This window comes from Budorcas taxicolor, chromosome 18, assembly GCF_023091745.1.
Source record: "Budorcas taxicolor isolate Tak-1 chromosome 18, Takin1.1, whole genome shotgun sequence".
NCBI classification, from domain to species: Eukaryota; Metazoa; Chordata; class Mammalia; order Artiodactyla; family Bovidae; genus Budorcas; species Budorcas taxicolor.
Window position 1 is genome coordinate 3,404,011 of NC_068927.1, and position 17,539 is coordinate 3,421,549.

Here is a 17,539-nt window from a genome sequence, read left to right on the forward strand (position 1 = left end):
ATTTCATCGGGGTCCACTGGATAAGTTATTATTTTTCCTAACTTTGTGTTATACAGTGACAGTTGAGTTTAAATTGGAAAGGAGAATTACCTCCAGGTAAAGTGAATACCCACAGGTGTGGTTAGGTTGTTCTCAAAGTGTCCTTGGGCCAGCAAGTATCAACATTGTTTGGAAACTTGTTAGAAATGCAGAGTCTGAGACCTCACCCCAAACCTACTATACCAGAAACTCTGGGGGTGGGGCTCTAGAATCTCTAGCTTAACCTGCATGTCAAGTGATTCTGATGTATGGCTCAAGTTTGAGAGCCCCTGTTTTGTGTATTCTGTATATTTGCTAGTCATAAAAATTGCTTTGATTTCATCATCCTCTTAGAGTGTTGGTTAGTGCATTTCATGCTCACTTAGCAATGGGGAGATTCTGCACTCTAGTTCTTTGGCAGTACTTATTTAGGGCTGTCCTTTGTGTTTATTTAAATTAAGTTATTATTCAGTATAAGCCTAAGTTTTCAGTAAAACACTCTTGAGAAAAAGCTATGAATAGAGTGCATGGAGCAGAGTTGTGGGGAGATACAAAAGAAGTTTGACTTCCCAGGTGGCTCAGTGGGTAAAGAATCCGCCTGCAATGCAGGAGTCGCGGGTTTGATCTCTGGGTCGGGAAGATCTCCTGGAAGAGGGCATGGCAACCCATTCTAGTATTCTTGCCTTGAGAATCCTATGGACAGAGGAGCCTGGCAGACTTACAGTCCATAGGGTCTCAAAGAGTTGGGCATGACTGAAGTGACTAAGCAAGCATGCTCAAGCAAAAGAAGTACTAATAGAAGACGTAGTCTCCATCTGCAAAAATGTTTTTTCATCTCTTTTACCATCTACTCCTATGGATATGTATACTGACAATGTGTGTCTCCAGTCCAAATCTACAGTTGATTGAAGGAGATGCAAAGCAGCTGGCTGGAATGATCACCTTTACCTGCAACCTAGCTGAGAATGTGTCAAGCAAAGTCCGTCAGCTTGACCTGGCCAAGGTAATCCCATTGAGCTTTTGATATTTGAGTTAGTAGGGCAGTAAAGAAGCCACCAGGTTAGAAATTAGAGCAGGACCATCCAATAGAAACCTAATGCATGATACCAAAACAAGATAAAGATATCACAGGAAAAACGCCAGACCAATAGCTGTTATGAATATAGACATACAGATCCTCAACAACAGTAGCAAATCATATCCAGCAATGTATTAAAAAAGACTAAACTGTGGGCAAGTGAAATCTATCCCAGTCATGCAAGGCTGCTTTAGACTATCAATGTAATACACCAAATTGATAGAATAAAGGACAAAAACCACATGATCATCTCATAGACTCAAGGCATTTGACAAAACTAAATACCTGTTTAGATGAAAACACTCAACAAACTTGGAAGAGAAGGAACTTCCTAGACCTGATAGGGCATCTTTATGATGTTAAAGATGGGCTAACGTCATACTTACTGGTGAAAAACTAGTTGCTTCCCCTAAAAGATCAGGAAGAAAACAAGGGTGTTAGCTCTTGCTGCTGCTTTTCAGCATTGTACTAGAGGTTCTAGCCAGAGAAGTTAGGCAGGAAAGTGAAACGAAAGTCATTCAGGTGGGAAAAGAAAAAGTCTAATATGAACCACATATGTAATTTAAAACTTCCCAGTGACTGTTTTTTAAAAAGCAGAACAGGAGAAAATAATTTCCACAATTTATAAACATTTGTTTAACCCATTATTTCAGAAATTACTATTAAATGGTATTAATGAGACATTTTTACCTTATTTATTTTTGTGCTAAGTTTGAAATCCAGTGTATATTTTACACCTATACATCTTAATTTGGATTAGTCACATTTGAAGTGCTCAGTAGTCACAGGTGGAGAGTGGCTACTGTATTGAACAACACAGGATCTGGGTTGTGAGTTTTGGTTGGTTGGTTTGTTTTTTGTCTGTTTGGCTTGTGGGATCTTAGTTCACTAACCAGGGATTGAACCTCATCCTCAGCAGTGAAAGTGTGGAGTCCTTAGGATTGGCTGGCCAGGGAATTCCTCATTCTTGCTTATTTGAAACAAAAATACTTTCCATAAATTTTGCATACATTATTTTATTTATTTTTAATTGAAGAATAATTGCTTTGGATTGGTTTCTACCAAACCTCAACATGCATACATTATTAATTGGATTGCAATGTCATGTTCCCGAAGTGTCAGATATACTATGATTATGTTATAAATTTAACAATATAAGCCAAATATAAATATGGATTATCTCCACTACTGCTTTATTAAAATAAATGACTGGTCACATAAATAAAACTGTGTGATGCTTGTCAGTAGTATTGACCATCACCCACAAGTTTTGTGAGTGGTAGTAGTAATGTTTTTTAGTTTACCAGTGAAGGCTGTAAAGGATCTCTGGTTACTTGGCTTCAGCCCCTGAAACTCCTTACCTTCTGGAGAGATGCTTTTGAAAGAATAGGACGTTGTTTCTAAGCAACAAATCTTTATGCAGAATCGCCTCTATCAAGCCATTCAGAGAGCTGATGACATCTTGGACCTGAAGTTCTGCATGGATGGAGTTCAGACTGCTTTGAGAAATGAAGATTATGAGCAGGCTGCAGCCCACATTCATCGCTACTTATGCCTAGACAAGTCAGTCATCGAGCTCAGCCGACAGGGCAAAGAAGGTTGGCATCCCAAACCGCTGCTTCCTAGTTTCATTACAAGTATCTGTCATCTGAACTCAGCAGTCTCAATCAGGAAAAGGAAAATTAGGAAATTTAGGAAATTTTCTTGTCTGGTACTAGTACGACACAGTATAGGTCCTAGACCATCCCAGGGCAAAGGTTGTTATTCCTACCTTATGGAAAAGAAAATCCAGATCTACTGTTCCTCTGACCAGTGGGTTCTTTACACTGGACAATATTGCCTGTTTATACAATTAAAAGTAAATTTTTAGCTTTCTGTTCTGGACCGTCCATGACCTCCACCCACTCTTGTCTTTCTAGCCTTTTTTCATGCTATTCGCTCATATATCCATTCATTGTACACGTTTGTTGAGCTCGTCTTTAAACCAGGGTATATACTGCTTGGGCTTCCCTTGTAGCTCAGTTAGTAAAGAATCTGCCTGCAGTGCAGGAGACCCGGGTTCAATTCCTGGGTTGGGAAGATCCCCTGGAGAAGGAAATGGCAACCCACTCCAGTATTCTTGCCTGGAAAATCTCATGGACAGAGGGCTGCAGTCCATGGGGTCGCAAAGAGTTGGGCACGACTGAGCGACTAACACTAACACTTATATACTGCTTGCTGCTGCTGCTAAGTCGCTTCATTGTGTCCGACTCTGTGCGACCCCATAGACGGCAGCCCACCAGGCTCCCCCGTTCCTGGGATTCTCCAGGCAAGAACACTGGTGTGGGTTGCCATTTCCTTCTCCAATGCGTGAAAGTGAAAAGTCAAAGTGAAGTCACTCAGTTGTGTCCGACTCTTAGCGACCTCATGGACTGCAGCCCACCAGGCTCCTCCGCCCATGGGATTCTCCAGGCAAGAACACTGGTGTGGGTTGCCATTTCCTTCTCCAATGCATGAAAGTGAAAAGTCAAAGTGAAATCACTCAGTTGTGTCCGACTCTTAGCGACCTCATGGACTGCAACCCACCAGGCTCCTCCGCCCATGGGATTTTCCAGGCAGGAGTACTGGAGTGGGGTGCCATTGCCTTCTCCAATACTGCTTGCAGTTCTCTGCAAATACTCTTCATCTTTCTGTGTCAGTGCTTTGCTGTTCTCATTCCCCTTGCCTAGAACGTATGTACCCCATACTCAGAAATCAAAATCTTGCCCATCTTTGAGAAACAAAATATCATCTCTGGGAAGCCTTTTCTGGTTACTTCAACCAGAAATGTGACTTGTGGGCACCTTTCTCATAACACTTGTCATACACTGAATTATACTATAGTCATTTGTGCACAAACCTCATTTCTTGAAGATGATTGTGACTCCTGTGGCAGTGAAGGTGTGGCTGACTCGCCTCTTCACCATCTATTGCTAGTACAGCGTCTCGCACACACTTAAGTGTTCAATACCTGTTTTTGGAATGCACAGACAAAGTGGCCTAAACCTAACACGGTACCGTTCTCTACATTAGTTCTCATCTTCTCCCCATTGTGCAGGCAGCATGATTGATGCCAACCTGAAACTGCTGCAGGAAGCCGAGCAGCGTCTCAAAGCCATTGTCACAGAGAAGTTTGCCGTTGCCACAAAGGAAGGGGATCTGCCCCAGGTGGAGCGCTTCTTCAAGATCTTCCCACTGCTGGGTTTGCATGAGGAGGGATTAAGCAAGTTCTCAGAATATCTTTGCAAGCAGGTATGGCTCCTGATTGCTTGGCAGGATAATGGTACAGTTCTCCGCCTGCAAACCGGGGCACTGGATGGGTCCATTTTCTGTGGATACCTTATACCTCTGGATTTGAATCCCCTCTTCTTCTGTATCCTGGCAGGACTGGGTTCACGCATTCATTCAGCACTTACTGTTACCAGTCTACTTTGCACCAGGCATGGCCTGGACATCTACTGACGTATTCCAACAGACCAAGTGAAAGCATAAGAAAATCAAAATGTAATTTCTCTGACAAGTTGACTCACCATTTCCAAGCTGTCAACCAGGGACTGGCTTCTTTTAAAAGCATTCAGAGATGTTGGTTAGGGGTTTTTAGACTCGTAACCAGACTTGAGGGCTCCCCTGATGGGTCAGTGGTAAAGAATCTGCCTGCCAATGCAGGAGTCACAGGTTTAATTCCTAGGTCAGGAAGATGCCCTGGAAAAGGAAATGGCAACTCACTCCAGTATTCTTGCCTGAAAAATCATGGACAGAGGAACTTGGTGGGCTACAATCCATGCGGTCACTAAACAGCGGGACATGACTTAGCGACTAAACAACACCAACCAGGCTTGAGTCTCAAAATAAGACTTGGAGGGGAAAAAAGCCCCAGGCTTGCAGCTCAAATATTGAGATGAAGCAGGTTAAAACTGAAAAAGAAACAGGCTTCAGTTTAGTCTCTGCTTACCTTCCCCTGGAACCTCATAGGTGTGTGAGCACAGAGTTGTTATTTTTTTTAAGTGTGTGTCACAGTGCATCCTGTCCCCATCCCCCAGTTCTGTGTAATGGAACATTATTTTGCCATTCAGGAAAATGTGACAGTTCCATATGTGCAGACACAGTTTACTCTCTAACATGTGGCTGACTAAGTCAAACAATAGCATGCCATTATTCATGTTGAAATTGGAGAGAGCTGCAGTAAAGATTGTATGTTACATAAACATGGGGTATGTGGGAGACAGTTAGCAGTGGTCACCTCTCAAGAGGAAACTTAGGAGACCAAGAAACATAGATAAGAGAAAGAATTACTTTTCATCCAATACTCCTTTGTTCCTTTTGAATGTTTAAGTGTGTTTTCAGTTCAGTTCAGTCGCTCAGTCGTGTCCGACTCTTTGCGACCCCATGAATCGTAGCACGCCAGGCCTCCCTGTCCATCACCGTCTCCCTGAGTTCACTCAAATTCACGTCCATCGAATCGGTGATACCATCCAGCAATCTCATCCTCTGTCATCCCCTCTTCCTCCTGCCTCCAATCCCTCCCAGCATCAGAGTCTTTTCCAGTGAGTCAACTCTTCGCATGAGGTGGCCAAAGTACTGGAGTTTCAGCTTTAGCATCATTCCTTCCAAAGAACACTGAGGGCTGATCTCCTTTAGAATGGACTGGTTGGATCTCCTTGGAGTCCAAGGGACCATTCTAAAAATTAACAAGAAATGAAATGTAACTGCTTTATGGTACTTTTCTATCAATACTTTTTTTTTATCAGTACTTTGTTATCTGAAACCTAGAAAGGGCTTCTACTGTTAATCCCTTAAAATTCCCTTGGAAGTACCCAGATTCTGTCTGCTACTCAACAGAGCACCAATTAATAATAACTCTTGAGTTATTCTTTGAAACAATTATTGTAACTTGGGACTCTCTCCCCAGTTTAACAGCTGTAGATATTATCAAGGAAAAGGAAAGCATCATTAATCCCTCTGAATGGAAGAAGAGTTAACTACCATGTTAGGTTCTTTGTCTTGCCTGAGGTTTGGACAGCCCACAGCCCCCAAGGGACACTCCTCTGTGCCATCTAGGCTTTCTAGCTTCAAGGGAAACATGGGGAAAAAAGCCACTGGGAGGTCTTTTAGAAAAACTGAGGCTAACCTTTGGTCTAAGAAATATTTGTGGATTTTCTACTTTTTCAGGTGGCCAGTAAAGCTGAGGAGAACCTCCTGCTGGTTTTAGGCACAGACATGAGTGATCGAAGAGCTGCGGTCATCTTTGCAGATACACTGACTCTTCTGTTTGAAGGCAAGCCTCTTTCTCCACTGCAGACACTTCCAGCACCTGCATCCTAGCTTTTCTTTTCTCCTGACCAGCCTGATCCCTTTACTTTAATCCTGTGGTTTGCTATATACTGGTTTATTGGAGAATTAATGTCCCAATTCAGTATCTGATTCTCAAAGATTAGAGTCTCTCAGATGTTTTGTTCTCCCTAGTCCTTGAGAATAAAACTCCAAGAGTGTATTTAACTAAAAAACGACAGGGGACAGAGTGATGCTCATTTCCAAAGATGCTCCTGTAGAAACTGTCAGTATAATTTATCAAACGCCTGCTGTTTACCAAGCACTGTGCATAGGTAACAGATTTGCTTAGCAATTCCTGACACCAGTAAGAACCATTTGTGTTCATTTGGGAAGTAAAACAGCCAGAAAGTGTTGAGTTAGACCCCAAGTCAGTCCTGGATAGAAGAAAGGAGTGCATCTGTGGGAAGAACATTTGGAAGCCAGCCCTCTCCCTTTCTCCCTTCCAGGAATTGCCCGAATTGTGGAGACCCATCAGCCGATAGTGGAAACATACTACGGGCCAGGCAGACTTTATACCCTGATAAAATACCTGCAGGTGGAATGTGACACACAGGTAGAGAAGGTGGTAGACAAGTTCATCAAGCAGAGGGACTACCGACAGCAGGTGAGCAGGGGAAGCTGATAGGGGGTTGGAAGCACCGTTAGCCAGCAATACTGAACGGAATAAATCGGGCAGGGAGGCTGAGGGGGTGGGGAGTGCAAAGAAGATACAAGTAGCATAAAGACGTCAAATGCAGACTGGCCTGCATCTTGCCACTCCCCAGCTTGCTTTGGACGGGAGGTGTTGTCAAGGTGATGATGGCCTCAGTACAAGGCTGAGAAGGAAATAGAAAGGGCTTCCTAAAATGAACACAACAGAAACATTAAACCACTTGTCAATCACAGAATGTGCAGCATTGCCATCTGGTGACTGAGTGAGAATTTGATTTCCTAAGGTCTTATTCAATGTTAAATAATTCTGTCTCAGATTTCCCCTTTATTCCTTAAGGACTAAAGGTAACATTTGCTTTTTCAGAACTTTAGGTTTCTCCATTTCTTTGAGCAGATAAAATAGGAATCAGTTCAGTTCAATTCAGTCACTCAGTTGTGTCTGACTCTTTGCGACCCCGTGGACTGCAGCACGCCAGGCTTGCCTGTCCATCACCAACTTCCAGAGTTTACTCAAACTCATGTCCATCAAGTCAGTGATGCCAGCCAGCCATCTCATCCTCTGTCATCCCCTTTTCCTCCTGCCTTCAATCTTTCCCAACATCAGGGTCTGTTCCAGTGAGTCAGTTCTTCATATCAGGAGGCCAAAAGTATTGGAGTTTCAGCTTCAGCATCAGTCCTTCCAATGAATATTCAGGACTGATTTCCTTTAAGATGGACTGGTTGGATCTCCTTGCAGTCCAAGGGACTCTCAAGAGTCTTCTCCAACACCACAGTTCGAAAGCATCAATTCTTTGGCGCTCAGCTTTCTTTATAGTCCAGCTCTCACATCCATACATGACCACTGGAAAAACCATAGCTTTGACTAGACAGACCTTTGTAGACAAAGTAAGGGCTGAAGGTAACATTGCTTTTTCAGAACTTTGTTTCTCCATTCCTTTGAGCAGATAAAATAAGAATAGAACTTAGAAATAGGAGTAACCCCATATAATTTAATTTCTAGAACTCTAGGAGACTAGACATTAGTTCATTGGAATACCACTAGCATCACTTTTAAGTACAATAATAGAGGTGAACATTAGCATATAAATCAAAAGTAAATCTTTGGCACCTCCCGTTGACAGCCTCCTTTTAACTTACCTGTTAAACTAAATCTAAACATTGTTATACCAAAAGTCTGGAGGGACCAGCAGGAAGCAGATAGAAGGAGGGAGGGGAAGATTATTCTCATTTCTGTGATATATTGCAGTTTCGGCATGTCCAGAGCAACTTGATGAGAAATTCTACATCAGAAAAAATAGAGCCAAGGTAATAATCCTCTTTTCTTCACTCCATGGAAGTTTGCATCGCTAGTCAAGTATCATTCAGAGGCTGCTCTCTTACAGTGTGGTTTACATTTTAAGAATACTTTCTCTGTGACTCTCTTTTTAGAATGGAATATAGCATACAAACAAAAGCATGTGTATAACACGTTTGTGTTTTGTCAAGAATACTAGATCATTATCAATGCTGCAGTCTGGGTCTAGAGCTGGTGCTGTTAATCATTACAGTGTACTGAGCACAGAGCACAGGGAAGCATGCAAAAAAGGGATATAACCTGGGCTGATGAAGTTCAAGGAAGGGAACCCTGAGGACATGATCTTACATCTGAGACTTTAAGGGTAAATAGAAGGGGATAATGGATAAACGTATACGTATGGCTGAGTCCCTTCACTGTTCACCCGAAACTATCACAACACTGTTAATTAGCTATACCCTTACACGGAAGAAATAAAAAGTTCCCTTTCATTTTTCTAATGAGTAAGTAGAGGGACTTCCCTGGTGGCCCAGGGGTTAAGGCTCTGTGCTCGCAGTGCAGGGGCATGAGTTCAGTCTCTAAGATTCCACATGCTGCGTGGCGCAGCCAAAAAGATAAAAAAAAGAGTAAATAAGAATAAGGTGAAATGTGTTCCAGGTAGAGGAGAGAGAAAATGTGCAAAGACTCCCTGTATTGAAAACCCAAAGAAGGCTAGTACAGCTGAAGTGCAGGGAGTTGGAGAGTCTGCCATGAGGTGAGTCTAGCGAGGTTGTCAAGTCAGGCTGTTTGGTGTTTGTATCCCAAGAGCTGTGGAAAACTCATGATTACGATAGGACCGGATTTACGTCCTGAAAAGGTCTCTTGGACGTCAGTGTGGAAAATTAGTTAATTTTGTCTAAAATGTGAGGGAGGGGATCAACTTCATTCCTTATAAGTGGCTATTTGTTATCCCAGTACAGTTTGTTGAAAAGACTATATTCTTTCTTCATTGAATTGTCTTAGCATTCTTGTTGCAAATCAGTTGACCAGAAGTGTCAAGATATCTGGACTCTTATTAATCTATATGTCTGTTCTTATGTCAGTAAAACCACACTGCCTTGTTTGCTGTTAGCTTTGTGATAAGTTTTAAAATTGGAAAGTGTGAGTCCGCTAACATTTTTTTTCCAAGATTGATTTGGCTTTTTATCTACGTAGGTGATCGGTGTGGGACACAGTTTAAGGATGTATCCTAAAAAATTCCACCACAGCTACATGAGGGGTTAGGGAAGCATGATTTGTTTTACATGAAAGATAGATCATTTTCACTCGAGCCACTAACAAAAATACGGGCTTCCCTGGTGGCTCAGTGGTAAAGAATCTGTCTGCCAATGCAGGAGACACGGGTTCAATCCTTGGGTCGAGAAGATCCCCTGGGGAAGGAAACAGCAGCCCACTCCAGTATTCTCGCCTGGAGAATCCCATGGACAGAGGAGCCTGGCGGGCTACAGTCCGCGGAGTCACAAAGAGTCAGACACGGCAGAGCATATTACACTAAAAATAAAAATACATCTCCCCGTCTCTTATGCAGCTCTGGCAGCATTTTTAGGGGTGAATAATTCAGGTGAAACATGAAAATGGAACATGTGGTTGACCACCATCTCTGATCACAACTGGGCCAGCAGAGCCAGAAGGACCATTTGGCAGAGCTGACCCTCCTGGGCCTGGGGGAGGGGGACTTCAGGACTCTATTTGCCCTGTAGCTCTTTTATCTGAAGGAATCCAGTGTCCTGCTTATGCTTTCTGCTCCACGTGTCTTAGGGAACTGGATCCTATCCTGACTGAGGTCACCCTGATGAATGCCCGCAGTGAGCTCTACCTACGCTTCCTCAGGAAAAGGATCAGCTCAGATTTTGAGGTGGGGGACTCCATGGCCTCAGAAGAAGTCAAACAAGGTAAAAGGTGTTGCCCGTGTTCCCTGGGATGGGTCGGGGCATAGTTGGCCCTGTTTTCTACTAGTTAAGTCACAGATTCTTTTAATGAGGAAATAACTGGGGCTTATTAGTCTCTGGGGGAGATCTGTGGACAAATTGACTGTCAGGAGGAAATCTGGACTTACCAGGTTTTAGAATTGGACTGGGTCTTTGAGGCCACCTAATCACTGTACAGATGAAAATGGCTAAAGGCAAGAACGGTTCAGTGAATCTCCTGCTCTTTTCCCCACACCCTGCTTCCTCACCAGCTCAGATTTCAGGACTGGTGTTTAAGTAGGCAGTATGTGCAGATGATAGATAGGTAGGTTGATAGAACAAAAAAATATACATAATTTCATGAGGGAACTTTAAAGAGTGATAAGAATATTCTAAAACAGGATTGTGGCTATTGTTACAAAACATAAAGTTACTGAAAAAAAATCATTGAATTGCACATATACAATGGTTGAATTTTATGATATATAAATTACGCCTCATGTAGTATTGAAGCATAATATTGAGAAAACCTTTCACTCCCTCCCTCAGTCTCCCCGTTCCCTCAGTCACAATTTTTGAAGGAATAAATATGTTGACTAAAAAGGTGTGCCACTGTCCTATTTTACTGACACACTGACTCCAGGTTTTTAAGAAGAGTGTTTAATTCCTTCTGGTTGAGTATATGCAGAATTCTCTTAACTGGAGACCTGAAACTCACCTAGCATCTGTGGCAATCTGCGTGGCTTGTACCAATAATGCATGGCAAGGGAATTATTTCTATGACCTGGTGGTTTGGTTTTTTTATTTGTTTTGGGCATTGCTACAAGATTTGTGGGATCATGGTTCCCCATCAGAGATCAAGCCCATGCCTCCTGCAGTGGGAGCGCAGAACCCTGCCCACTGGGCCACCAATAAAGCCCCTGAATTGGTGTTTCAAAGAGGATTTGAGCTCATCTGGAGTTTGGTACTTATTGCTGTTAATAATGACCATGAATGTTCAGAGTTGTGCTGTTTAATACAGTAGCCACAACCCACAGGTAACTATTTAAATTTTAATTAAAATTAAATAAGGGCTTCCCTGGTGGCTCAGGATGATGAAGAATCTGCCTGCAGTGCAAGAGATGCAGGTTCAGTCTCTTGGTCAGGAAGATCTCCTGGAGAAGGAAAGGGCTAACCACTCCAATATTCTTGCCTGGAAAATTCCATGGAAGGAAGAGCCTGGCAGGCTACATACAGTCCATAGAGTCACAAAGAGTCAGACAGGACTGAACAACGAATACTTTCACTTTTCACAAAATTAAATAAAATTTAACATTCAGTTCCTCAATCATATTAAGCACATTCCAAGCACTTAATAGTGGCTACTACATTAGGCAGCAGACACAGAACATTCCTATCACAGAAAATCTTGTTGGACAGCACTTTTTATAGAATGAAAAATCTAAAAACTGCAATCTCCAATTACTGTGATTTCCAGTTATCTCTAATAATGTCAAAATGTTTGGAAATAACGCATTGTCTAAAAACAGTAATTTAAAAAAATATGGACTATCTACATAAGATATCACACAGCCATTAAAGATCAGTAAGCTAAAAAGAAAAACTACATAGAAACAATGAAATATTTATGATGTAATTTTTAAGCAGGATACAGACTTGTATCAGTACTGTGATTGTAACCATGTAAATTATGTACAGATTTGGAACAGAGACTAGAAAGGGACCTAAAAAAAAAAAAAAGATCTATTTCCTTTGGGAAAGAAGAGTGAGTATTCCTTTCTTGGCTGTCTCCTAGAGCACCAGAAGTGCCTGGACAGACTCCTCAATAACTGCCTACTGAGCTGCACCATGCAGGAGCTCATTGGTCTATATATCACCATGGAGGAGTACTTCATGAGGGAGACTGTCAACAAGGTAGGACAGAGGAAACCGCCCCCCGGAGATGGGGCATCCTGTCCAGGAAGCCAGGCTGACGGCCGAGGCATGTCGTATTTCTCGGTCCTGCTTTGAGAATACCCTGGCATGCCAACTAAGTGTACTGCTTTGAATGGTCAGAGGGCATCTTTGGCGTGATCGGGCTCTTCATGGACCCAGCTGGGACTTCTTCCCCAAGGGTCATAGAAGAGCACCTCAGCTCCTCGGGAGCCTCTCTGCCCCCTGCCTCCATAGCAGTGTGTGGGTGAGGAGCCATGGAGAAGATGGGCCTCCCCTGGTGTCTTATATCCTGCATACCAGATATTCTCGAGGCAGACACCCTAACTACTTAGTTTCCTAACATTGGTGATCAGTAGGGAAGTGAACTGTTTTAGCAAGGAGGAGCCACTCCAAGCGGTGACCAGAACAAGCTATTTTAGGAAAAGCACAGACAAAGTACAGAACTATCTAGGACCATGACAGAACTGGGGCCCTTACTGGGCAATCTGCCTCTGGGGTAGGCTGTGGCGCTGGACACCTATGAGAAGGGCCAGTTGACATCCAGCATGGTGGATGACGTCTTCTACATTGTTAAGAAGTGCATCGGCCGGGCCCTGTCTAGCTCCAGCATCGACTGCCTCTGCGCCATGATCAACCTCGCCACCACAGAGCTGGAGTCTGACTTCAGGTACAGCCGCCACCCTTTCCATTCTCTGGGAGGCGGAAGGGTCCTCCTGTTGGATTCCTGGGGCCCATTTTGTTTCTCCCTTTTTTTGCCTTATGATTCAAGTTCAATTCTATACAGGCTATAAGCTCCTATCCATAGCACCACATCCTTGACTCCAGGCAGTTGTGCAGCACCCCGATACCTCATAGGCCAAATATGTATTTCCTGGACTGGATTCTTTCTGGCCCTCAGACTGAGGAAAGGGAACAGGCGCCTCAGATGAAAGCAGCAGCTGTAATGTTAATGGTGATACTTACCTCTGCTACCAGGCAGGCACTGTGCCGATGCCCTGCTCCCGTTCAGTCCTGACAGTGCCCCTGTGAGGTGGGAGCCGCTGGCTCTCTTCTGTAGATGAGGGACCCGGGGCCCAGGGAGATCACACACTCCCGTTCAGTCCTGACAGTGACCCTGTGAGGTGGGAGCCGCTGGCTCTCTTCTGTAGATGAGGGACCCGGGGCCCAGGGAGATCACACATCTCATAAGTGGTAGAACACGGAGTGGAGCCTGACCTTCACATGCTGTTGTCTCCACGCTCACATGGCGCTGCCTTCACCGAGCTGTGCTTCCTCCTGAGCGTGTTGGAGCTCAGCGCCGCTCAGTGACAGCCTCGCAGTCAGTCAGGAGCTGGCCCCATCAATGCCTTTGAGGGGGTGCGGCCTCTCATGCCCTGACTGCTCAGGGCCTCCTGCTCCCTGGGAAGAGCAGGTTACGCTGCTGGCTCGGGGTGGTGAGCCCGCTGGTGCACCCGTCCTGGAGGCCAGGTTGCGTGCTGCCAGTCCCCGTGTGCCCCTCTGCCCCAGGGACGTCCTGTGTCACAAGCTGCGGATGGGCTTCCCAGCCACCACCCTGCAGGACATCCAGCGCGGGGTGACCAGTGCCGTGAGCATCGTGCACAGCAGCCTCCAGCAGGGCAAGTTCGGCACCAAAGGCATCGAGAGCACTGACGAGGCCAAGCTGTCCTTCCTGGTAGGCGGCCCCGCAGGTGGGAGCTGGGCTGCGCCGCGGTTAGCCAGCCATTGACTGGAGACTCCTCCTCCAGTGTCTGCAGAGGCGGAGAATTCCTCCTTTAGGGAAGGCTCCTTCTAGAGGTTCTGAAACCATTTAAATCTAGGGACCTTTTTCAGAGCAGCCTGAGCCAGGACATGTCCTGTTCCTGCCAAGAAGGCTGGCCGCCTCAGAGCTCCCCAGTGCCCATTCCCAGGAGCACCCCCAGCTGTTAAGGGCTCCACTGAGTACCAGGCTTGGATGACATCTATGCCAGCCCCCAGACCGCTTCTCTGAGGATGGCCTATAGTGGGGGAGGGGGCTGACCCATTAGGCCTACCAAACTGCTTTTCTGGCACACTTCTTAGACTTTCAGCCTCCTCAGGAAGGTGAGCTTCTTCAAGCGCTACTACCCAACATGACAGGTGTGTGACAGCTGGGGAAAAAGTACAGGAGGATGAAAGGGTTCATACCGGGCAACAACCAACGTGTGATGAGCCCAAAAGAATGCACATGGAGTCCTGGGCCTGTGGTCAGGCCTTTCTGGCACCTGCTGTCTTGGCATGTGTGGGTACGGTGCTATCAGAGGCCGTTCTGCCCTCCCCGCATTAGCCAGACTCTTCTCGGCTCCTGGGGTTTAGAGACCTGAAGGAAACATCCGACAGTGGAGCTCTCAGTCGACAGCAGTCCACAGATGGAGTCCTGAACACCCTGCAGGGGATGCAAAAATGTATATGTGTTTTTTTCTGGAAGCAAGGTTCTTAAGCTTTTATTATTCTTAAAGGGAACTATGACATCAAAAAAGTTGAGACGTTGGTTTCAGAGACAGAAGCCTAAACATGCTAATTTTTACCTTGTCCCCATGCAAGGGAAAACCACAGTAACCAGTCCTCAGACAGATCCAATGAAGTCTATTCAGGCAGTCCTACTTTCTCCTTGTCATTGAAAATATTTTCCCTGAGCATGGGTCCTGTCGATTTAGGATGTCATGGTTGTTGCCAAAAAAAACACAACAGGATTCTGTCTAAGAAATTATTGCCTCTGTACCTTTAGAGAACTTTGCCAGCATTTCTGGCAACCAGCTTCATATAATCATGAACTGACTTTAATTTTTCATTTTTATTTGCATTCTATTTCATTCTTCACAGAACTTTCATTCTTTCATTTCTCTGCTCAGAAACGACTCCCTGCTACCTACCACATCGAAACTAGACATCTTTGCCTGGGCGTTTTGCTGAGGCCCTCCTGAGTCTGGCACATCTGTCCTTCTAGTCCTATTTTCTATCCCTTGGCTCCACGGGTCCCCAGTAGGCTGGCTGCTATGCGCTCACACATTTGCTGCTCCCATTCAGACAGCTCCATTGTTTGAGGCCCAGAAGATAAGGCCGACAAGAAAAGGTGATGCTAAATGCCTGGTGACAGTTTTCTAGTTTTCCTGACGCCGAGTACTTAAAATGTCATCACTCCCACCACAGGGCCTACTTCTTATGTCACCTTGATTTATTTGGCTGTCAAGATGAATTCCCCGACGGTGCTGATATATCAGTCACTGTGAGCTGGGATAAGCCCAGTGAATCCATGCTTACAAGGACTGTCAGTACAAGGAAACTTTGAAATCAATACCACTTGAACCCAAATCCATTTTCCCCTCATGACAGATTTTTCTTATGCACTCAAATGCCTTGGAGACATTAATGTTATGGCTTCCATCCCTGAGCTGTCGTGACAGTGCAGCTGCGTCTCCGGAGGCTGGTGATGTTGGTGGCCAGGTGTTGCGACACGTGAAAGGGACGCCTCCGGTGCCATCCATCCAGCGTGCACGCAGCCGCAGCAGCACTGCCAGCAGCATGGCCTTCCAGCGCCGGCTGCAGGATGCGGACAAGGGCAGTGTTCCTGCGAGAGACAAAAGGGACATCCAGTCCCAGTCCCTGGGGTTCTGAGCCTCTTTCACCCAGAAATCCTGAAGTTTCTGGCTCGCCTCTTGAAGCATCAGCTTCTCCCCGTCACCTCGGCCTTCCTGGGCGTGGCACTAGCACACCCATTCAAGGGGAGCGTGGTTGTCTCAGACTCAAACTTCTCCCACACAGCGGCTTCCAGATCAGTATTCCCAAACCACATCGGTGCTCATATAGTGTCCACCCACTTTACATATTCCTCAGCCCCACCCCGCGTCCCGGACCGCGTAGCACCTGCGCCCCAGGCTGACATCACCTGTCTCTGCAGCCCTACCTCGTGTCATATCCCTGCACGTCTACCCCCTGACTCTCCTGGTCTCCAGATATGTTTTGGGGTTTTCTGCCACTCTGCATTTGCCTTTATTATCCTTTCTCCAGAAGATAGTTATTCATTCATTCAACAAATATTTATTGAGAAACTTCTGTATATCAGGCACTGTTGTGGGTTTTTGAGCTGCACTGCCCAGTATGGTGTGGCTATTTAACTTCAAGCTAAAAATCCAGTTGCAGAGTTGCACCAGCCACCTTCAAGTGCTCAGTAGCCACACATGGTTATTGCTACTGTACTGGACAATTCAGATTTAGAACATTGCCATCATCAAGAAAGTTCTCTTGGACAAACTAGATCCCTGCCTTCGTGGAGCTGTCATTCGAGTGGAAAAGGCAAACGAGAAACAAATAAGACAATACCAGATAATCCTAAGTACCATTACGATAATATCAAACAGGACAGTGGACTAGCAGAAGCTGGTGGGGGTGGAGAAATGCACTCGCCTTTCTCTCCAGAATTATCTCCTAGCCTCCTGAGTCCCTCTCAGGTACCAGCTCTGCCATGAGCTTCCTGGTGTGCCTGGTTTCTTTCCTCTAAATGGCCATCATCACAGTTTCTACCTTAATTACCGTTTTTGTCACCACTGCTTTTTACGATTGGTATTTGTGCATCAAGCTCATACGGAGGTGAATTATAGAGAAAGGAGCCCTTGACCTGGAGTGGGGAAACCTAAATTCTAATGCTGGCGCTAACGCTGTGGCCTGTCACTCGCTGAATCGCTATCCTCCTCGGCTTTATGTTTCCTTGTGGCGCTTATCACTCCCTGACATTTATTACTGACTTTGCTTCAGGAATGTATACTCTACAAGGGGCTGAATTTTTTCTGTTAACCACTTTCTTCCCAGTACCTTCCACAGTGCTTGGCACATAGTGGGCACTTTAAATATTTGCTGAATCAAGAGTTGACCGACCTTGTTGAGTCATTTCACCCTCTTAGGTGAAATGACCCCTTACCCCTATGAGCTGGCTTGATAATACAGTTGACTGGGTTTGAACTGCACAGATCCACTTATACATGGATTTTTTTCAGTGGTAAATACTATAGCTCTGTAATTCACGGTTGAATGTATGGATGCAGATTCACAGAGGCAGGTGGGCTTCCCAGGTGGCGCTAGTGGTAAAGAACCTGCCCACCAATGCAGGAGGCACAAGAGACGCAGGTTCAGTCCCTCGTTTGGGAAGATCCTCTGGAGAAAGAAATGGCAAGCCACTCCAGTATTCTTGCCTGGAGAATCCCATGGACAAATGAAAGAGTCAGACACGACTGAAGTGACTTAGCACGCACGCACAGA

At 45.1% G+C, this 17,539-nt stretch overlaps 1 protein-coding gene across 1 annotated transcript in view; it reads left to right on the forward strand.

Annotated features, from left to right (window-relative positions):
* COG4 (component of oligomeric golgi complex 4) overlaps window positions 1–17,539 on the forward strand; it is a 28,318-nt gene that overhangs the window by 2,576 nt on the left and 8,203 nt on the right. The window contains exons 3-12 of the mRNA XM_052655388.1: window positions 907–1,021; window positions 2,520–2,694; window positions 4,173–4,366; window positions 6,284–6,389; window positions 6,892–7,049; window positions 8,343–8,401; window positions 10,188–10,321; window positions 12,132–12,250; window positions 12,772–12,938; window positions 13,778–13,943. Coding sequence (XP_052511348.1) covers window positions 907–1,021; window positions 2,520–2,694; window positions 4,173–4,366; window positions 6,284–6,389; window positions 6,892–7,049; window positions 8,343–8,401; window positions 10,188–10,321; window positions 12,132–12,250; window positions 12,772–12,938; window positions 13,778–13,943 — 1,393 coding nt within the window. The remainder of the gene's footprint in view (window positions 1–906; window positions 1,022–2,519; window positions 2,695–4,172; window positions 4,367–6,283; window positions 6,390–6,891; window positions 7,050–8,342; window positions 8,402–10,187; window positions 10,322–12,131; window positions 12,251–12,771; window positions 12,939–13,777; window positions 13,944–17,539) is intronic.